The sequence below is a fragment of the Carassius gibelio genome, chromosome B9 (genome assembly GCF_023724105.1).
Source record: "Carassius gibelio isolate Cgi1373 ecotype wild population from Czech Republic chromosome B9, carGib1.2-hapl.c, whole genome shotgun sequence".
Classification (NCBI taxonomy): Eukaryota; Metazoa; Chordata; class Actinopteri; order Cypriniformes; family Cyprinidae; genus Carassius; species Carassius gibelio.
Genome location: NC_068404.1, coordinates 777,724 through 801,070, shown reverse-complemented (window position 1 = coordinate 801,070; position 23,347 = coordinate 777,724). Strand labels below are relative to the sequence as shown.

Below are 23,347 nucleotides of genomic sequence, written 5' to 3'. Positions count from 1 at the left end.
ATATAAAATCGACACTACCAAGCTACAAAAAAACTTTACTAGTTTCTGTTGCAGAAAACCTAGTTCATGTATTTAGGACCTCTAGCAGATTCCCATTCATTAACTAAACAGTCTAATCTGTCACTAATCTGAGTTTCATATTAACCCGAAGATATATTTATGCTTCTCATATAATCCATTTTTTAACATGGTTCCATGCATCACAACTAAAAAGTGGTTTCAGTCCCCTTTAAATTTCAAGAACAAGTACATTTACCAGCTACTTTTTTAAAAATTTGCACAGTGAACCCGTGTTGGAGCTCTTAATTTTGAACTCTCTGTAAAAATAATTCTTATGGTAAGACAGGCCCTCGACCCCCCCCCCCCCCCCCCCCCCCCCAAGGGAGATCAAGGACCACCCACCACAGTCTCACAAAATCCTGTGGGAAACACTGCCTAGACTGGTCTATTGTAACAGACTTCTAGGTGGTTGTCCTGCTTCTTCAATAAACAAGCTACAGGTAGTCCAAATTTTAGCAGCTAGAGTTTGTTTGTTTATTAGGTCTTTTACGCCATGTTAGCATCATGGCTATTTTGTAGCAGCTAGAGTCTTTACCAGGTCAAGAAAATATGATCATATTATCCCCATTTTACAGTCTCTGCACTGGCTACCTATTAAGTTCTGTATCAGTTACAAAATATTATTGCTTACGTACAAGGCCTTTAATGGTTTAGCTATTAAGGGGGGGGTGAAATGCTATTTCATGCATACTGAGTTTTTTACACTGTTAAAGAGTTGGATTCCCATGCTAAACATGGACAAAGTTTCAAAAATTAAGTTGTACGTTTGAAGGAGTATTTCTGTTCCAAAAGTACTCCTTCCGGTTTGTCACAAGTTTCGGAAAGTTTTTTTTCGAGTATGGCTCTGTGTGACGTTAGATGGAGCGGAATTTCCTTATATGGGTCCTAGGGACTTCACTGATCAGAGCGAGAGCGTCGCGAAATGTCACAAAAGGAGTGTGTTTTTGGTTGCCAGGGCAAGACAACCCTGCACAGATTACCAAAAGAGAAACAGCATTAAGGGACCAGTGGATGGAGTTTATTTTTACAGAGAATCAACGGAGTTGTGCAAGTGTTTGTTTTTGTTAGCTGCATTTCAAAGATGCTTGTTTTACAAACAAGGCCCAGTTTGACGCCGGATTTGCGTATCGTTTATTTCTTAAGGATAATGCAGTCCCAACGAAAAAGGGTCAGGATCGTGTGTTGGAACCGCAGGCAGAGAGTAAAACTGCTTCAAATATCTCTGTGTTGTTAACTTAGCTATCGGCGCGTAACGTTAAGCACATCAAGTAAACAACATGCGATGTTGTCATCAAACTGCACCTTCCACATGTACAGCTTAAAAAAAAAAGTGGAACTTAGTCATTTTCCAAAACCGCTAAGCAAATATATACAGTTTCAGTACATACCACATAGAGACGTTGTTGCTGATGCTGCTCTTGTTAAATTTCAGCCTCTGGATCTGATTCTGGATCATAAATATACGCTGAATCTGACTGTTAGCAATGGTTTGTTTTGGTTGGTTTTGTCCTCACGATAATGAGACAGCTTCCAAACGCTCTCAACGCAAAAGCCTACTCGTGCTCGTGATTCTTTAGCTCCGCCCACACGTCACGCCTCCAGTCGCTCATGTTTTTCCGGGAAAAATGGGTACAGACTATCTTTCTCTTATGAATATAATAAAACTAAAGACTTTTTGGAGTTATGAAGCATGCAGTACTACTCTATAGGTACTCAAGATTAACAGGATATTGAGTGAAAACGAGCTTTTCACCCCCCCTTTAACGCTACAATCCATCACGCTCACTAAGGTCACAAAACGCTGGACTTTTGTTAGTTCCTAGGATAGCAAAGTCCACTAAACAAGGTAGAGATTTTTGGCTCCCAAACTCTGGAATGGCCTTCCTGACAATGTCGGGGTTCAGACACGCTCTCTCGGTTTAAAAACATCACTTTCGCCAAGCATTCGAATAATGCATCTCATAAAATTGGACTTCAGTTATATCTGATCAAATGTGCATGTATGATGTATTGCAGAGCCCAAGATAGTCATAACTATATAGCTGAGATAAAATACTTGGAAGGGCAAATTCCACATTTAAAGATTGGAAATCGCCTTACAAGACACTCACTGCAGAGTACCTGAACATGGGGACATTGGCTCTGTCCCATATGGCACCCTAAAACCTTGCAGTCTTCCCCAGAGACTGCACACTCATGATGTAATGTCGCTTTGACTGTCAGGTAAAAGTTTGCTGCGGAGCTTTCCTCAGTGTGGGCTCAGCAGTTGTGTGAATAGAGGGCACATAATGGCCACAAAGGGAGCATTCTCGAGCACCCTTCTGAAAGCTAAAATGACAAAAGGGACACCCTACAGTCTCATGGGCTTAACAGACACACCAATGCGGAGGCCATTGTAAGTCTGTAAGACCACAAGTGCACATGAAAAGTGTTCCATTTGGGCCAGTGCCTTTGAAGCAACTGGTGCACCCTAATTGTAAATTCTACTGAAATTTCAAACAAATGAGTAAATGTTAGCAGATTTCAGACCATGCAAATGTTTGGATTGAGTTATGTTGGGTTATCACATCATTCAGCCAAGGTCAGGTCTCCCGGCTCATGCCAGTCAGTGAGAGCTCTATGCGTCACACTAAATAGTGACCTGAAATACCTCGGGCTTCAGACTGGTTGGCTGATGTACAGGTCCAAAAAGCCATAGGATTATTTTTGAAAAGCCTAAAATCCAAACCTAAAAAATAATGTTAAATGTGTTATTTTTGCCATTTTGTTAAAGAACTTTAATCCATCTCAGAAACTCAGTGGACGAAAATCTGTCTATATGAGACAAAGATATGGGCTTAAAATAAGGCATCGGCAACAAAATGCAAGTATGTTTTACAGCAACAACATACAAAATAAGAAAGTGTAGAATGTCCTCATTAAAAAAAGTAAATGAACAGAACCTAAACCAGAGATGCACTTGGCTCCAGCCTTGGTTAAACACACTTGAAGCAACCAATTATAATCTTTAGGACTACTTAAACTGCAGACAGGTTTGTCTGGAGCAAGGTTGGACAGCTGTGAGCTAAACACAGAGGGACAGTTTTATCCATAACTACGAGTCACAGAACATAGCTTACTTCTTGTTGGTATGCTGAAAGGAGTCTGGACCGATGACTGGCTGGCCACTGCTGCTCCAGAGGTTTTCAGTCTCGAGGCACCCGCTTCCTCGTCTTCTAAACTAGAAATCACAACCAGAGATTTGTCTTTTGATGGCGAAGGGCTTCCAAAAATCTTCTGCACAGAGTCTGAACCAAAGACGAACTTTGGAGGAGAGACCACATTCTTGGTGCTTTGAGGTGTCTGATCCAGTTTAGGACTGCTTTCTTCAGAGATTCCAGTACGTTCTTTTGTTGTTTCCTCAAGTACAGCAACTGCAGCCGTGGCACAAAGCATCTCCTGGGTGGAGGCAGGTAGTTTTGCAGAAAACGGGGTCAGTAGAGTGTCTTTTTCTTGGGCAGTCTTTGCCTCTTCGAAAATTTCACTGAAAGCATTTGCGGTTTCCTGCAGTTTAAATCGAACTGCCAGCTGTTCCACCTTGCCCTGCCCCTCAGCAAAATCAAAGGCACTCCAGATCCACGCTTTCTCGGCTCCTTTCATGGGCTCAAGCTTCATATTGGAAACAATCCAATGGTTCGCACACAGTTTGAGGACCTGGTCCCGCCTCATCACAAGTCTAACACGCTTAGTTTCATAGTGCTGTAGTATTTTAAGGTCTCCTATACCTCGTTCCTTCCACTGATTAAGATCTTTATCATAGCGGTATAATTTGGCCCGGTGACTGAAAAGGACTTGCTCGTTCTCCTCTCCGGTTGAGACCTCAACAAGATCAGGCAGTGGCACAACAGGCTCAAAGTACTGACCATCTCGCTCTTCCTCCTGAGACACTTCTTGCTCATCATCTGTGCCAACGGAAGCCTGGCTCTGGTTTAGCTTAGATGGGGACTTAGAGGGACTGAGAATAGGCTGAAAACAGAAACTAAACCCTGAGGACGACTCGCCAAAGCGGAATAAATTTTTAGCAACTGGATCTGGCTGCAAAGGAGTATCACGCACAGAGGGGCTGCCATAGTCCTTGTGCACTTCCTCATGCAAATCGTAATTATCCCATTCTAAAGTGTGTGCAGTGCCCTCAGAGTCGAGCTTAACTACAACTGCAGAAGTACTATGACTTGTATCGGCACTTTCATCGTCCTTGTTTTGGGAAGTCAAGAATGATTTGAGGTCCTTAAGTCCAGATTTCATTTCTTCAGCTTTCTGTATAAGATGGGCTGTTCTTCCAGTGTTTGTGAGCTTGTGAGGGGTCTGCAAAGGAATATCCAAAAGCAGTCTCTGACTCTCCTCAAATTTCAGCTTGAATTCTTCTGCAAGCTCAGGTGTTTTGAATTTTGCCGCAAGTTGTTCTAATTTGGCATCTCCATCTGAGAAGTCACTGGCCAACCACATCCAGGCTCGATCCGAGCCTGAGAGGGGCTTTAAGTTCATTGTGGTTGTGATCCAATGATTAGCACACACTTTCAACACCTGCTCTCTCCTCATAAGAACTCGCAGTCTCCCGTTCTGGTTATTCTTGAGCAGTTTTAGGTTGCCGACTCCTCTTTCTTTCCATTGGTTTGTTTCTGTATCAAATCTGAAGAGTTTGACACGCTGTGAATACAAGACTTTCTCATCTTCTTCACCTGTAACAAGGTCGACCTTCTCTGGCATCTGAACAACAGGCTCAAACTGAATATTGTCATTCTCCTCAGTTTTGTACATTTCATCATCTTGATCGACAGAGGTGTCGGCCTTGGGCCCAGGATACAACCCTGTAAAGAGAGGCTCGCCAGCCCCTGCAAAGCCTTTGAAAGTGGGATCCTCCTGGCCAAACTGAAAACTGCCTTGTGTCTTTGCCAAGTCAGCGAAACTAAAGGTGTTAGGCTTACCAGTAAAGAGGGGATTATTATCTTGACTATCAGAGTCTACAGACTGTTCTGAGGAACTTGGGGCTGCCTCTTTTTCATTCTCTTTCTCTTTGTGATGCGCAGCAATATTTTTGAGGAGGCCAGATGCAGATCCATTTTGGGACTGTCCGTCTGATGGTTTTGCCTCAGATTCTGCAATGCCAAACTTAAATCCGCCAACAGGCGCCGGCTTGGAAAAAGCAAAACTGGAACTGCCTGATGACTTTTCAGCTTCAGTTGTGGAGGACTCAAACTTGAAGGCTTCTAAGGATGATTTTTCCTTACTTGTGCCGAACTGAAAAGCAGGGCCTGGATTGAAATTGGCTTTAAATCCTGTCGCAGCAGGTTGGTTGCTAGAACTACCAAAACTGAAGGTAAAAGAGGAACTTGATGGTGCAGCAGAGGTCTTGTTTTTCATATTTGGGTTTGCTGTCTGGCATGAAACACAATGACTAGATGAACCTTCATTTCTTACCAGGCAAGTGTCACAATCCCACTGACCAGCTTTTTTACCAAACATGGCAGCTAGCCCACCTTTCGATGCTGCATTAGTTTTTACAGTGCTGCAGGGGGCTTTGCAAGAAATGCATTCAGTTGCCGAGGCTTCATTCCTCACTAGGCAGGAGTCACAGTCCCACTGACCATCTTTCTTGGCAAACTGAGCACCAAATCCACTGCCGAATGGGACTGCTGGAGCTGCTGACACTTTCTCTCGCTGTGGTGCATCAGTCTGACTTGTTTTCTTCTCAGCCTGAGCTCCAAAGCCAGTAGATGTGTCCACCGCACCAAATCCAGTGCCAAATGGGACTGCTGGAGCTGCTGACACTTTCTCTCGCTCTGGTGCATCAGTCTGACTTGTTTTCTTCTCAGCCAGAGCTCCAAAGCCAGTAGATGTGTCCACCGCACCAAATCCACTGCCGAATGGGACTGCTGGAGCTGCTGACACTTTCTCTCGCTGTGGTGCATCAGTCTGACTTGTTTTCTTCTCAGCCTGAGCTCCAAAGCCAGTAGATGTGTCCACCGCACCAAATCCAGTGCCAAATGGGACTGCTGGAGCTGCTGACACTTTCTCTCGCTCTGGTGCATCAGTCTGACTTGTTTTCTTCTCAGCCAGAGCTCCAAAGCCAGTAGATGTGTCCACCGCACCAAATCCAGTGCCAAATGGGACTGCTGGAGCTGTTGACACTTTCTCTCGCTGTGGTGCATCAACCTGACTTGTTTTCTTCTCAGCCTGAGCTCCAAAGCCAGCAGATGTCTCCACAGCATCGTTTGATCCAAACTTAAAAGAAGCCGATCCAAACGTGAAGCCCTTCGAGCAGATATCAGTGCTGGTGGCACTTTTAGCAGAATCTCCAGAAAGTCCAAAAGAAAACAATTTGGCAGGAGGAGCCACAGGCCCAGAGCCTTTGGGCTCCTCTACAGGTTTGACTTGTGCTGTAGAAGGAGCTGCACTGTTGCAGGCCACACATACCGCAGACGTGGGAGCGTTTCTTACACAGCACATGTCACAATCCCATTCACCCGCCTTCTTGGAAAACAGGGTTTTGAGATCCACTTCTTTGGATGAAACCTGAGGCTTTGGATTTTCGCTTTTCTTTTCAGTCTGTTGTCCTTGTGGGGATTCCGAAAGGAACTTTTGAGCTTCCTCAAATTTAACTTTAAACAGTGTTGCCTCGTCTGCGGTTTTAAAACGAATGGCCAACTGCTCAGTCTTTGGCATTTCATCTGCATAGTCCATAGCATACCACACCCAGGATTTGTCAGATCCAGCATTTGGTTTGAGGACCATGTCAGCAGTGATATAGTGATTGGCGCAGATTTTCAGAACCTGCTCCCTCCTCATTAACAGACGAACTTTCCCGGAACTTTTGTGTTTGAGGATTTTGATACTGCCAATGCCCCTCTCTTTCCATTCTTTAGTCTCAGAATCAAATCGGAAGAGTTTTGCTCTCTTGCAGAACATCTCCTCCTCCTCCTCCTCACCAGTTTTCACATCGACCTTATCAGGTAGAGGCACAATGGGCTCAAAATGAGGCCCATCCTCATCTTCTTCCACATGGGTGCCATCATTGTCGCTTTCACCACTTTTCTCTTCCCGAGCCTCTGAATTCCCTAATGTTGTCTTGGTTCCACTTGTAAAACTAAATCTTTGATCGGTGTTGCCAAAAATACTCATCTTGTTCGGAGCACCATCAGTGAATGAAAATCCTGCTGCACTTTTACTCCCAAAGGTAAAGACTTCTTTCTGGCTAGGCAGCTGGTCTTGGGTCTGATGTTTTGGTTCTGACGAAACCTCAGCTTTGGGAGGAATATCTGATGTCAGAAGTCCCAAGAGGCTTTCACTATTTTTAACTTGAGCAGAAGAGAAGGTGAAATCACCATCATTGGACTTGAAATTGGAGTTGAACTTGAATGCTGTTGAGGATGTTGTTGTTGGGCCGGCAGCTACTCCTCCAAAGTTGGGAACCTTAGCAGGTTCACCTGTGAACTGCGGCCCAAAACTAATTTTGGGGTCGACAGCCTTGCTTTCAGTGCTCCTGGTTGACTGTGTGGATGTAACAGGACATGGCTTAGTGAAATATCCAGGCTCTGGCAACGTTGGATTGACTGTGGGCTGAGGAACGTTGTGACCGTAATACTCCTCACTGTATGGGGAGAGTAAGGATGTAGCTGGTGACTCAAACCGGATGGGAGGACCGAAGACTTGCTCTTGAGGATACATGCATGCGGGTGTTGACTGAAGAGGTGGGGTATGTGTTGATTGTTGGTAGGCATACATATGCTGCTGTGGAGGAAGACGATTCATCCCATATACTGGGCCCTGCAGAGGCAAACAAACAATACTTTGATATAGATTCTCTGCTTCATTACAGCAGGGTAGAATATTTTGTGTTTACATGAACATCCCTCCAGTACCTTTGTTGGTGTAACATTTGCAGCAGTGCGTAGAAGATACTGTGAATTATATGCTGGAGACTGGTTGTAGTACACAGAGGGACCTGTAGTAGCAACTGAGACAAATAAAAGGAATGGTTTAGGCATGTCTCAACTACTGCATACACAAGTGGTTCTTTAGCCTGTTTACATGAAGTAAATACATAGCACAAAAACCTGCACAAGCCTCATTGTTTCGCACAACTACTGGGAGGAGGGGCACTTTGAGAACCACTAATATACACATTTAATTTCACATTTCTAAAAGTACTGCTGATTTGGAGAAGTCATTGAACTGACCAGTGAGAGGAACACCGTGGAACGTCTGCGCTGCAGGAAATGTTTCCTGAAGTCCTTCTGCAGCATAGTTGTCTCTATACATCCTATATGAGGATGCTGTGGCATCTGGAGAATTATGACGCAGGTCATGAACCTCATTCTGTGTGAGACAAAAAAATATATAAAAAAAATAAAATCAAAAATACATTTCCAAACACTCGTTTTCAGCTGGTACTACAGGGCATTTATTATAGCTTATTTTTAATTAATATTTTTGCCTTGTATGCCTTTATAAGGAGATCAGAGAAGTAGCAAGAGGGGCACAGGAGAGATAAAGACCTTCTGCTGGGACTGGAAGCTGTGCTAGATGACAGAGCATTGCAGACAAGACCATTTAACTCAATATTCACTTACGTTCTGTGTTAATACAGCTTCACTTTATGAGAATTTACACATATGATCCCCTTTGCCGGATGTTAAAAGCTTGTTTAAAAATCAAACTACATTATAATCTCTTTGAAAAACTGCCACACGCTTCTACTAGCAATAGGCAGGTTTCAAGGTTTGGATCTAATTTTGATGTGATGTGCAGTGTGTTCAAAGGCTTTATCAGTTACTTTGATTATAAGTATATACATTTTCACGTTTTTTTTTTTTTGGAAAATGACCAATCATGTCACAAGATAAGACCCTAACTCGTATTTATGGGTGCAAACAGCATTAGGGACTTTTTGCTTTTATTTCCTACTTCCTAGAACTATTGGTCGAAATACCTGCTCTTTGTGTTCGCACTGTAGGAACTAATGATGGTTTTAGTTCTAGGGACTCCGTTTGGAGGAACTAAATTAGCTCCTACTCCAGAGTAGTGTCTAAAACAGTTCTGTAGGACCTACCTGTGATGCAATTGTACGCTGATTGGCCAAACACATATGAAACACCAGTTACCTGGCATTCTAACCTCTTAACCCACACCCAGACGAAGGAGTCCTGAACTCCCTTTGTTTGCACTTTTCAATATTTATGGATAGATTAAATGAAACTGAAAAATTTAATCTTGACAAACTATATATTATAAAGATCTAAGCCTCAAGCATCGACGACAGATGGCTGATTTTTTAGCATTATCAACTCTGGTTGGTTAAAGTAAAGCCAAAAGGGTCTTCTTTCCAAAGACACCACAATTATGTGAGCCGGTTATTGACATTTGTAAATGCCCCGAATAAAGACTTCGGTGTTGGCTGCTTCAAAGTTCCTGCTGTTGGTGCGAATGCAACCAGAAGAAACAGCCAGAGGGAGAAGCTGGATTTCTAGGAACCACCGTTGAAATGATGTAGTGGAATGTGGAGTCACTGCTTCAGTGATTTTGAAGTCCTATGAACAACAACGTCCTAAAGAGAGCAGCCCGAAAAATGGAGCGCAGCTGAAGGAAAACAAAACTAGAGGTATTTCGTATTGCTTGGCGGGAAAGTAACCTATCCTACAGAAAAGACAAACATAACCCCATGTATTTATTCAATACAGTGGCTAAATTTACAAAAAATAAAGCCTCAAGTGTTGAAATGTCCCAACATCACAGCAGCAATGAACTACTTTACTTCTAAAATCGATACTTTTAGAGATAAAATTGTAACCATTCAGCTGTCAGCTACAGTATCATTTCAGAGAGTGCACTATACACTCACCTAAAGGATTATTAGGAACACCATACTAATACTGTGTTTGACCCCCTTTCGCCTTCAGAACTGCCTTAATTCTATGTGGCATTGATTCAACAAGGAAAGCATTCTTTAGAAATGTTGGCCCATATTGATAGGATAGCACCTTGCAGTTGATGGAGATGTGTGGGATGCACATCCAGGGCACCAAGCTCCCATTTCACCACATCCCAAAGATGCTCTATTGGGTTGAGATCTGGTGACTGTGGGGGCTATTTTAGTACAGTGAACTCATTGTCATGTTCAAGAAACCAATTTGAAATCATTCGAGCTTTGTGACATGGTGCATTATCCTGCTGGAAGTAGCCAACAGAGGATGGGTATATGGTGGTCATAAAGGGATGGACATGGTCAGAAACAATGCTCAAGTAGGCCGTGGCATTTAAACGATGCCTAATTGGCACTAAGGGGCCTAAAGTGTGCCAAGAAAACATCCCCCACACCATTTCACCATCACCACCAGCCTGCACAGTGGTAACAAGGCATGATGGATCCATGTTCTCGTACTGTTTACGCCAAATTCTGACGCTACCATCTGAATGTCTCAACAGAAATCCAGACTCATCAGACCAGGCAACATTTTTCCAGTCTTCAACGGTCCAATTTTGGTGAGCTCGTGCAATTGTAGCCTCTTTTTCCTATTTTTAGTGGAGATGAGTGGAGATGCCCGGTGGGGTCTTCTGCTGTTGTAGCCCATCCACCTCAAGGTTGTGCATGTTGTGGCTTCACAAATGCTTTGCTGCATACCTCGGTTGTAACGAGTGGTTATTTTAGTCAAAGTTGCTCTTCTATCAGCTTGAATTAGTCGGCCCATTCTCCTCTGACCTCTAGCATCAACAAGGCATTTTCACCCACAGGACTGCCGCATACTGGATGTTTTTCCCTTTTCAGACCATTTTTTGTAAACCCTAAAAATGGTTGTGGGTGAAAATCCCAGTAACTGAGCAGATTGTGAAATACTCAGACTGGCCCGTCTGGCTCCAACAACCATGCCACGCTCAAAATTGATTAAATGAACTTTCTTTCCCATTCTGACATTCAGTTTGGAGTTCAGGAGATTGTCTTGACCAGGACCACACCCCTAAATGCATTGAAGCAACTGCCATGTGATTGGTTGAGTGTAGACCCCCTGAGGAACAGTTCCACTCATTCTCTACTATAGGAGAGGAAGAATTGTATAAACTTGTTCAATCATCTAAACCAGGGATAGGCAACTCCGGTCCTGGAGGGTCACTATCCTGCAGAGTTTAGCTCCAACCCTAATTAAACACACCTGAACAAGGCAATCCGTGTTTTCGGGATTATTAGATAGATACAGGCAGATGAGTTTTTATGAGGGCTGAAGCTAAACTCTGCAGGATAGTGGCTCTCCAGGACCGAACCAGGAGTTGCCTATCCCTGATCTAAACCAACAACATGTTAGACCCTATACCATCTAAGCACCTAAAAGTGGTGCTTCCAGAAGTCATCGATCCCCTTCTGACTATTAATTCCTCATTGTCATTAGGATGTGTCCCAAAAACCTTCAAACTGGCTGTTATTAAGCCTCTCATCAAAAAACCACAACTTGACCCCAAAGAACTAGTTAATTATAGACCAATCTCGAATTTCCCTTTTCTGTCCAAGATACTAGAAAAGGTGGTATCCTAACAATTATATTCCTACTTAGAGAAAAATGGTATATGTGAGGATTTCCAGTAAGGATTTAGACCGTATCATAGTACTGAGACTGCTCTCCTTAGAGTTACAAATGACCTGCTCTTATCATCTGATCGTGGGTGTATCTCTCTATTAGTTTTATTGGATCTTAGTGCTGCATTTGACAATTGACCACAACATTCTTTTGCATAGACTTGAACACTTTGTTGGCATTAATCGAAGTGCATTAGCATATAATCGTACTTATGACCTCCATCAATTCGTAGCAGTGGATGAAGAGGTATCATATCAATCACAAGTGCAGTATGGAGTACCTCAAGGCTCAGTACTAGGGCCACTACTCTTCACATTTTACAAGTTACCCTTGGGAGATATCATCAGGAAACATGGTGTTAGCTTTTACTGTTATGCTGATGATACTCAGCTCTATATTTCTATGTGGCCCGGTGAAACACACCAATTTGAAAAACTAATGGAACTCATAGTCGATATAAAAAAATTGATGAGTAATTTATTACTGCTAAATTCTGAAAAACAAAGGTGTTAATTATAGGACCTAAAAACTCTGCATGTAATAACCTAGAACACTGTCCAAGACTTGATGGCTGCTCTGTCAATTCTTCGTCATCTGTTAGGAACCTAGGTGTGCTATTTGATCGCAATCGTTCTTTAGCAAGCCAGGTATCTATCATTTGTAAAACTGCATTTGTCCATGTCAAAAATATGTCTAAATTATGGCCTATGCTCTCAAAGTCAAATGCAGAAATGTTAATCCATGCATTTATGACTTCAAGGTTAGATTATTGTAATGCTTTATTGGGTGATTGTTCTGCACGCTTAGTAAACAAACTACAGCTAGTCCAAAATGCAGCAGCAAGAGTTCTTACCAGAACCAGGAAGTATGACCATATTAGCCCGGTCCTGTCATCGCTGCACTGGCTCCCTATCAAACATCGTATAGATTTTAAAATATTGCTTATTACTTATAAAGCCCTGAATGGTTTAGCACCTCAGTATTTGAATGAGCTCCTTTTACATTATACTCCTCTACGTCCGCTACGTTCTCAAAACTAGAATACCTAGAATATCAAAATCAACTGCGGGCGGCAGATCCTTTTCCTATTTGGTGCCTAAACTCTGGAATAACCTACCTAACATTGTTTGGGAGGCAGACACACTCTTGCAGTTTAAATCTAGATTAAAGACCCATCTCTTTAACCTGGCATACACATAACATACTAATATGCTTTTAATATCCAAATCCGTTAAAGGATTTTTAGGCTGCATTAATTAGGTAAACCGGAACCACTTCACATAACACCTGATGTACTTGCTACATCATTAGAAGAGTGGCATCTACGCTAACATTAGTCTGTTTCTCTCTTATTCCGAGGTCACCGTAGCCACCAGATCCAGTACGTATCCAGACCAGAGGCTCTGTAACTCCGTGAATACTCAACAAAGAGACATGAGAGATATCTATAGAAAGCTTGACATGTCTACTTTAAAACTAAACAAGTGCTGCTAACAGATATTCTGTGATAAAGTAATCCATATGAAAACAACTCGATGTCTGTTTTTCATGTCTCCCTTCGTGACCACGCCCCCACGCTGAAAGTGCTATTCAGATTCAAACTAAAACGCGCGGCTTGAATACACACACACAGAAGAAAAAGCAGCGAGACTGTTCAAGTTTTTTATTTTACTGTTTGCTTCGCGATGAGAGGGATAAGACAATTCACCCCAAACAGATGCTAACGCATCGTTTACCGTGAAGTTGTGTGCGGAACAACCAATCAAAACTGACTATGTTAGTTGACCAATCAGAACACAGTATGCAACCGAAAGGTGGGGTTTAAGGAAACTGAATCTTTTGAACAGCTTCGCGCGAACCGTCTGGGGATCTCTGAGAATTGGTAATTTTAAAATGATATTTTGACAAAATGACTATGTTTTTTAACCTTGGATGGATTTAAACCTGTTTTACAGGACTTATAAACAGTGATAGGAAGCTTAGAATTTTCATCTTACCGGCTCTTTAACTATCATTTTGCATTATTGACACTGTTTTCCTAATGAATGTTGTTCAGATGCTTTGACGCAATGCATTTTGTTTAAAGTGCTATATAAATAAAGGTGACTTGAGTCTAACATTTAAGGGTCATATGATGCGATTAAGTTTTCCTTTCTCTTTGGAGTGTTACAAGCTGTTTGTGAATAAACTACATCCTTAAAGTTGCAAAAACTATATCTCAAACCCAGAGACATTCTTAATAAAAGTTTTTTTTTTAACCTTAAAATCGCATAAACATTTCATTAAACCAAATATGGAAAATAATGTTCTTTTTAGCAACATCATATGACCCCTTTTAAACTTAGTGTTGTTTTTTCTTCCAATAAGCACTAAATTCGCAAAGCATTTTTGTTTCAATGGATATCTCTGTTGACTCAATCTTAGCTGAAGCTCGTGTGTGTTAGTGTATGCTCTCCAGTGACATGCAAACATCCTTCAGTCTGTCTGGCTCTGAACTAGACTACAGCGATCTCATAATTCTCTGCTGAAAAAACACTGTCTCTATGCGCGCATTCAATTAAAATTAGGGGTGCTCCGATCACGATCGGCTGATCGTTAATGCGCATCTCGTCAGTAAAGCCAGTTTTCTAATCAGCGGTTAATGCCATCAGGTGCATGATTTCACATAGAGCAGCTGTTACTACACAGAGCCGTTGTTAACTGAGAACATGCACCAAAAAACGCTGAAAATGAAGTGGATTTGCGCATCTTCTCAGTTAACAACGGCTCTGTGTAGTAACAGCTGCTCTATGTGAAATCACGCACCTGATGGCATTAACCGCTGATTAGAAAACCGACTTTACTGACGAGATGCGCATAACGATCGGCCGATCGTGATCGGAGCACCCCTAGATTAAAATGTCAAAAGTTATAAATAAAAATAAGCTTCCATGATAAAATCACATATAAAAATAATGGCCAGAATGTAAATTCACACTGTGGAAAAGCATGTTGATGTTGGACTGACCTTCAAGGCCTCGACCTGCTGGCATAACATCTGCAGCAGTGACTTCTGGTCCTCCACCCAGTGAGGTGGTGTTTTGGGGGAGAACTGCAGGAGGGAGATGGAGACTATCAGCAACAGTAAACAGCACACAGAGTTTGAGCAGAAACAGCAGAACTGAACATACCACAGATCTTTTGGATGGTGACGTGACACTCTTGGATGAGGAAGGGGTGGAGAATTTAACATGTCCTTCAGTGGGCTGACCGGGACTGGATGTCACAGGATATTCCAGCTGATCTTCATCCCCCTCACCAACAAGCTGCTGGTTGACCTCGTTCAACAAATCCATCACCTCCTCCATCGATACAGGCAACTTCACAAAAACACATGCAGACACGCCAAATATTTATGTCACAATACTATTATAACTCTGGCTGATTACAATACAAATAACAATAAAGATTGCACAGATTTTCTAGTAGCAGCACACAACTAGTCGAGCATGATCAGCAGATGCACCCACACGAGATCTAAGAAAGAGTTTACTGCCACGTAAATAAACTGAGGTTTATGAGATTAAAGTCATAATATTTTGAGAAAATCTAAATTACAAGAATAAAGTGGTGGCCATATTGTAGAGAATAAAGTCATAGCAATACAATACTAAATTCATTGTATTTAAAGAATAAAGTCAAGGCAGTATATTGCTTGAATCACATTAATATAAAAACTTCACCACCTAAGCTAGTCTAATACTCCTCAAAAAACATCGGTGACGTTCAACCTTTCATTCTTCACATGGGTTTAATTCAAAACACCATTAAGCTATTTTCTGCGGTATATAACATTACTATTCACAAGCGGTTTCATTTGCTACATAATAAATTACTGCAACAGTCACTTGTGTCACATACCTTCTCCAAATCCTCGGCACTGGCCTGATAAATCTGAGTCAAGTACTTCCTGAACTTCAGGAGGAAGTCGGTGCACCTGCCCTGAGTCTCCTCAAGCCCGTTTCCTGCCTCCTCTGACAGCCTCTGATAGATCTGGAGATCAACACGAGTCATGTCAAAGGTTGTCAGACACAGAGCTAGCTCTTTCAGACGGAGCTGAAGCGGTTACCTTCGCCAGATGCCAGTTAGACGAGAGGCTGTTGAGCTGCTCCAGCTTTGAGATTGCCTCCTCAGTGTTGCCCTCGATGTCAAGGAGTGTGGCGAAGCTTATGGTGGCATCTTCCTCATAGACTCGCACCTGAGAAGGCTAACGTCCAAAAGACCATTAGAGACGACATATCACAGAAAACAAAGAGAGCAGCTAAAGGACTGAAGTAACGGACATACCTGTATGTCTTTGCTCTGGAAGTGCATGAACATGGGCTGCAGGGGTTCAGGGATGCTGCGTTTGTGTCGCACCTTCTCCAGCAGGGGGAGCACAACCTTCCAGTAGTGCACACTGCGTCCAGCATACTCCTTCTGATCGTAGTAAGAGTTCCCCCGCTCGGCCTGACACACACACAACACACACACACACTTACTGCTGGCCTAAGATAATAACATTAAAGGTTATGTAAGATCGACAGCTAGTGGTTGATATGGGTATTGCAATCCAAATTCAAAATATTGGAGAGCGCTGTTTCTCACACTTCCTCCTCCTCAGACTCGACGCTCATGTGGGTTTGCCAGACTGAGGACACATGATGAGCCTTGCATTGTTATCTGATGAGTTGACTTACTGTGTTTTAATGTTACTCTGCTCATAGATCATTGTGAAGAATGGAATATTGCAGCTACCATATTTTTCAGACTATAAGTCGCACCTGAGTATAAGTCGCATCAGTCCAAAAATACGTCATGACGAGGAAATAAACATAAATAAGTCGCACTTGACTATAAGTCGCTTTTATTTTAGAACCAAGAGAAAACATTAGTCTCCAGTTGCAAGAGAGCGCCCTCTCGCGGCTGTAGACGGTAATGTTTTCCCTTGGTTCATGTCAAATTAATTTTGCTAAATAAGTCACACCTGACTAAGTCATAGGACCAGCCAAACTATGAAAAAAAAGTGCCACTTATAGTCCAGAAAATACGTTAGCAGTTGAAACGGTTATTGCGATCTTGACCTGGGATCTGCATGAAATGCACATTTCAGAGTAGAAATACTGGCTATAGCAATGTTTTTCAGAGAAACAGCTTTGTAAAAACAGCATGCTTCCTAAATATCTACAAACATATGTTACTTGGCTTAAGAAGAGTCAAAAACTTACATAAGAGAAGTTCTCGTTAGGCCTGCATGGTAAATTACATGCTATCGATTGATTGATTGATTATGAACATGATATTGCATAGTTGGTCACCGGAGTACAGCTCTGTGTAATAAACGCTTCTCCATCTGAAGCATGTGATGGAGATTTACTGCCAATCACAGAACCAGCTTTACTGACGAGATGAACATGACTATCACCATACAGCCCTAGTTCTTGATTTAATCATCTCACTTAGTTCTGTTCAATTTCCCAATTCTTCATTTTACATCCACAGAAAGTGTTTCTTGATTTAAGGATGTTTAGATATTTGTAGGGGTGTCACGATTCTCCAAATCCTCGATTCGATTGCATTTTTGATTCTAAGGTCACGGTTCGATTCGATTCTCGATTTTTACATTTATTCTCTTTAAAGCACAGATTGTCATTTTTCAAACTAGACTTTTATGTAATATAATATCTGACCTTTGTTTGTAATGTACCACATTACATTGTCAAATTTAAAACTTTTATTAACAACATAATGTAACAATAACTTATATCTTTAGTCAATTGAAAACTTAAAATAAACTGCCATCCAGTTTCTCTTTTGTAAGTGCAGTCACAAAAGATGACATTCAAGTTCATAACAAAACAAACAAAAACAATAAAAAATGACTAAACTAACCTTCAAATATTACGATGTATCTATTTAAAAGATTAAAGATAAAACACTTGTTAAACACTTCACTGTCATTCATTTAGATATATATATATATATAATGTATGTATGTACAGTATGTGTGTGTGTGTGTGTGTGTTTGTGCATCATTACAGTGTGTAAAATATGTGTATCTCTTATTACAAGACTGCAATCACTAGCAATCAGAAGAATTCCAGTTAATCAAGTATCTACAAAAGATCTACTCTATAAACAATGCATTAAATTACATTAAAGACAAAAATAAATTAAACAAGCAAAAGAAATGATTACTCGCATGCATCTGGTCCACTGATGAAGTCATGGGTCAAGTCTAGTGAATTATTACTCATTTTCTAACAGGCGTCGAATACTGACTTTAGGAAAAGGGGAATAACCAATGACATTTGAGAGAACAACTAAAACAGCAAGCCCCGCCCCACGACTGACAAAAATAAAATTGTTCGCGCAAGCAGAGGTGAGATGATCGAGCGCGAGGATGTGGGGAATGAGCATGCGTGCGCGAGGGCTTGTATTGCGCGCAGAGTACATGTCACGCGCGCGCGAGAGTTTGAAATGAGCTCGCGGGCTCCCGTTTCTTCGCATCCGATTCAGTTTTCCTCTCGCGGAAGCCATATAGCGCGCGCGCCAGCATCAGTTGAATGCTCGGTTATTTTTGCCATTGATTTGCCGTCATACAACATGGGGGCGTGGCAGCATCGACGATTCCATTTTTTAATTCGAAGTTCGAGACTGTGACTTAATTTTTTGTATTGGAAAACAAGACAAAACTAATGATAAAGGAGTGCATGTAAACTGAATTTGTGGAGGGTAAATAAAGACTTTTTAAAGAAAGGGAAACTGTAGCAGGAACTGTTAGTAGAACTCTAAATTGTGTCCAAAACGTGTGAAAGTAATGGGAAAGTGTCCATGTGATTGTGCCAGCAGACTGCATGAGCTGAAGCTGTGATGGGTGTCAGAAATGAAGTGTATGACATCAGGTGAGGACGTACCGCGTCAGTCAGGTGTTTAGCCCAGTGTATGAGCAGAGCCGGCTGAAGGCCGTGTTTCTCCCCGGCACGCAGCGTGCCCAGACCGTGCTGCACGACCAGACGCAGTTTAGCAGACGTCCCGGGCCTGAGAGACACACACTGCAGTCAGAACACATGACGTCTCACACACACACACACACACAGCTGGAGGAGTCACTCACTGCGCTCTCTTGTGGATCAGGCTGTAGACGGCGTCCCACCACTCTCTCTGTCTGTCAGACGACAGCAGCTTCATGATGTGCAGCGGCAGACAGCGAGGCTCGAGCGGCTGAGAGCAGGACGTCATCTTCACCCGCTCCTGCAGCTGTGTCTGACTGCAGAACACCACACCGCTCACGAACACCTGCAACACACACACATGACAGAGATCCAGTGTGTCCTCATGCAGTCAGATGTAGAGACTTCACCTGCTCTCACTCGCTCAGCTGGGCTTTAAAACACACTTAATATCAGTAATAATATCAACTTAACTGCACTGACACTCTCAGAGGAGAACAAAACTAATTACATTTAGCTGAAGGACGACACGGTCTTCACAGCAGAATTTCAAAGTGTCCTGTTTGATTACACTTGCAGCACTGATTACTTTCCTGCTTCTCTATGAAGCTGCTTTGATTAAATCTGTATCGTATACAGTAGGTCTGTGCAATTCGATTTCAGCCTCCAACTATTAAGAAAATACAACAGAGATAAAATGATTCTTGTGCTCCATTTCAACCCCTTTCCAGTGTTGCTCTTTCACTCCTCCATAAAAGCCCAATTACACGTACAAATCGGTAAATGTGTAACATGACTGGCAAAATGGATGTGCTTGATTCATTCAGATGTATTAGATTTATGTTTTGAAAAGCGCAAGAGAACTGGTGCAGTTCCTGGGGAGAGTTTCTGTGCATGCACTCAGAGACAGAGCATGGACATGTCAAGAGAACGGTTAGCTCATAGTGCGCCCCTAAACACTGGGTAAATACACAGAAGAGTCAAAATATGGGGTTTCATGATCATTCACATAAACCCTCGCCGATTATGTGATAAATGAACGTAAAGAGTTGAGAATGACAATGACAACATGTGTACCAGTAAATAAAATCTGTGCGATATTTAGAGTGACAGCAGGCTAATATTCCTGCTACCGACTGTGTGTCACTGCACTTGACACTAGTACTTCTCTTTTTATTCTATTGTATTTCTCCTTTTTTATTACTGACAGTTTAATCATTGTCAATATTTTTAGTGATTGTACTAGTACTCTGCTGTGGTATTGATACTTCTATAATGTCCCCAACCCTAACATGTAGATTTCATGCCAACTAGGGCTGTGCAATTAACCAAAAAACGTTTCGATTTTGGCCTCCAACAATTATGAAAATGCAATCATTGAGTTAAAACTATTATTATGACTTCTTTTGCAGCGCTGCACTTTTGTTCCTCCATAAAAGCTACATTTCTTGTGACTGTAACATGACATTTGCAAAACGTGATCTGCTTGATTTATGGAAGTATATTTATTCATGTTTTTAACTGAACTCTCCGTGTTTGCACGTGTCAGTGATTATGAATAGATTCAGTGTTTATGAAAAACTATGTATCATTATAAAGATCTCAGCCTCAAGCATCGACAACAGATCGCTGTTTTTCAATGGAAAGCTTATAAAGACTGTATTTGCTAGATTTGTGCAAGCAGTACACATCAAAACTTGAGCAATGGAAACGCTGCACATACTAGACGATTCATCTGCGATAATGAACGTGATATTGTGTAGCTTGTCAATGATCCACGGATCTGTCTATTAAAACTAAAACTGAAATGAGATATAATTAACAGTATAGTGAATAAATTAAATAATCTTAGTGCTTGAGATTTAAAGCACTAAGCACAGTTTGTTTCAGTTGAATATTTTATATTGTATTTGTCCTTAGCTTTTTTATTACTGACTGTTTAATTATTTTCAATAATTTTAAAGACTTTTTGTTTGTTTGAAATTCTGCTGGTCTCTACAATGTAGATGAGATAGCAAACTTATTTACAGGAAATACATATTTGATATGCATCACTATCTTTAATTGTGTTAAATAATCTTGATTACAAGATTGACCCGAATAATCCTGATTATGATTTTTGCCATAATTGAGAAGCTCTAATACCAATCATATTTACAGAATATATATTTGACGCATCACCATCTTTAAACGAATCACTCATATGTTTGGTCATATGGCCCACTCATAATCAGGTTAAATATCTGTGATTATGATTTTTGCCCTAGTGTAAAGTGCTACTGAAACACACGTGACTTGACAGAAGTGAAGCTAGACTTCCAGATGACTGATCAGCAGATTGTTGAGGTTCTTGTTAATTCTGCATGTTAGATATTTAACAACTATAGATATTTAACAGATAGTTCAGCCAGAAATGAAAGCTTGTGTTAATACCTCAGCCCATCCAAGAGGCAGGTGACGGTTTTTCTTCAGCAGAACAGTAAAAAAGATTTTATCTGAAACTCCTTGGTGATTCATAAAACGCAAGTCAATGGCTAGCAACACTTTGAGAGTAAAAACATGCTGTTCCTCTGTGGAAGACACTAAAGCATGAACGCACCTCCAGGTCCAGCAGGCAGATGGATTCTGGTGCGTTGGTGTCCAGTTTTGAGGTCTCGAGCGTGAGGCGAGGGAAGAGCTGCTTGAGCCAGTCCTGCAGACTCACGCTTTGACCCATTAGCGCCCACTGCAGGCCGAGCCACACCAGCTGCTGCAGATCACCCGCGTGCAGCATCACCGCTCCTGTGACACACACACACACACACCCATCAGAATCTGCTGCAGACCCAACACACTCACTCACGCTCCGGTCTGACACTCACCACTGTCCCACTTGGCCAGATCAGCGGCTTTGGGCGCGTGTACGTGTACATGGATGTCATCGTTACAGATGAAGGAGTGCTGCTCCTGTGTCTGTGCACCGAACAGCTGATCAAACAGATGACCCGGGCCACTCCGGTTCCCGAACGACTCCACCACATCCTTCAGCAGCTGCTCCACATCCTGGCTCAGGTTCAGCAGCATGTGACCCGCCTGACTCTGACGATCACAGGCCAGCAGCTCCAGAGGCTCATGGGACACCTGCTCACTCTTCAGGCTCCTGGCTTTGGGTCTGGGAGCCTGAGGGAGAAGAGGATGAGAGCCTGTGAGGAGGAGGACCTCGGGGCACGAGGTCATGAGGAAGAGGAAGCAGCGTACCTGATAAGATATGAGATAACAGAGAGCAGCCAGATCCAGCACGGTCCTCCACTGCTGCGCCCCGTCCTGGGCTCTCTTCAGCAGCAGTGTCCCGGCGTACAGGTACAGGTGCGCCCTCATCTCCGTGAACACCTCCGCCAGCTCATCCTTCCTGTTTGTAGCTGTGTTCTTCAGATCCTGCATGGCACAGTCAAAACTGCACCGCAACAAAGACAACGACGGCCGTGAGCGACACCAACATTAACATGGGAGCCACTGACGCCTTCATGTAATTCAGGGTTTATACAGAGATTCTTAAATTGAATTTAATACCTTTTTACCACCTATTTTACTACCATCACAATATTTTTACTACCAACACGGCTTCAAACTTCAACTGTAGCAGTGTTAAGTAAAGTGACAAGTAAAGACATGAAATATCTTTCCAAAACGAATGAATGACATATTTAATCACAATTTAATGTGGAAATTATAACTTAATTTGAACACTGGGAGGGAGAGATAGAGAACGAGAGAGAGCGAGAAAGAGAAAGTCAGGAGCGGTTCTGTAGGTGTATGTGAGTGTGCATGTGTGTTAGGGCAAGTGAGGGAGCTACAGTCAAGTGAGAGGGAACTTTACCATGGGACTGTGATTAATCAAGATCACAACAGGCCTTGCTCCATAGGATTTACTCAATATGTCAAAGAGTAACAATTACATAAAAATTAGAAGCCAGACTGGACCTTTAGAATGAACAGCTACACAATGTGTAATAATAAAGTGCAATTGTACACTATAATAACAGTATTTCATTAATAAACAAATAACTTCAACACTGGACACAAGCCAAGCACTGCCCAACACACACACAGAGAGAGAGAGAGAGACAAATTAGAAATATCCTATATCTATTATCCACAGAAAGCTTGAAATATCTACTTTTAAACAGAACCATTCAAAACTAAATAAAAGTAAGCGAGGCAGTGGTGGACTGGGACAGTAAATCAGGGAATTTGACTCCACCCCAGGCCTCCTCTGTTGCTGCAGTCACCACCCAATCCATGTGTCCACCAGACTGATAAACTCTTTGGCTCTTTCAGTTGTTTGAATTGGGTTATACTTAAAAATAAATCAAAATCCTTAGACTGTGGACAGGCAAAATAATCAAATCAAGTATCAAGAAGTATCAAGGCATTCACTGTCTCCATCATCTTTCCCTGAATCCCCCTCTCTCTCACTCTGCACATTGAGTTTCTCTGCAATATCAAATAAGAGCTTTCAATAATCTATATTAATTATGCAGCCATCAATTGTATGTCCCAGTGATCACAGTCCTACTACTGATGACCTTATAAATCATAAAAGCACATATTGTTCTAAGAGTATAGCCAGCATGTTTAGTTTTGCTAATAGCTTAAACTTTATCTGAAGGTTCCTGCTCTGACTCAAAAGCTGAACTGTCCACCCTCTCTTGTTCAAAGCAGGAGCACTAACAG

General features: G+C 42.0%; 1 protein-coding gene across 32 annotated transcripts in view; it reads right to left on the bottom strand.

Annotated features, from left to right (window-relative positions):
* The window catches only part of ranbp2 (RAN binding protein 2), a 231,696-nt gene that overhangs the window by 8,778 nt on the left and 199,571 nt on the right, over positions 1-23,347 (bottom strand). For 7 of the 32 annotated variants that reach the window (XM_052564558.1, XM_052564559.1, XM_052564560.1 and 4 more), the window contains exons 7-19: positions 21,872-22,067; positions 21,496-21,793; positions 21,234-21,415; positions 18,799-18,980; positions 18,599-18,722; positions 15,990-16,151; positions 15,772-15,909; positions 15,564-15,695; positions 14,834-15,022; positions 14,671-14,754; positions 8,277-8,415; positions 7,959-8,053; positions 3,180-7,863 (exon numbers count right to left, since the gene is read on the bottom strand). In XM_052564558.1, coding sequence (XP_052420518.1) covers positions 3,180-7,863; positions 7,959-8,053; positions 8,277-8,415; positions 14,671-14,754; positions 14,834-15,022; positions 15,564-15,695; positions 15,772-15,909; positions 15,990-16,151; positions 18,599-18,722; positions 18,799-18,980; positions 21,234-21,415; positions 21,496-21,793; positions 21,872-22,054 — 6,592 coding nt within the window. In that variant the 5' untranslated portion in view covers positions 22,055-22,067. The remainder of the gene's footprint in view (positions 1-3,179; positions 7,864-7,958; positions 8,054-8,276; positions 8,416-14,670; positions 14,755-14,833; positions 15,023-15,563; positions 15,696-15,771; positions 15,910-15,989; positions 16,152-18,598; positions 18,723-18,798; positions 18,981-21,233; positions 21,416-21,495; positions 21,794-21,871; positions 22,068-23,347) is intronic. The other 25 variants (XM_052564549.1, XM_052564555.1, XM_052564566.1 and 22 more) reach the window with 20 other exon arrangements.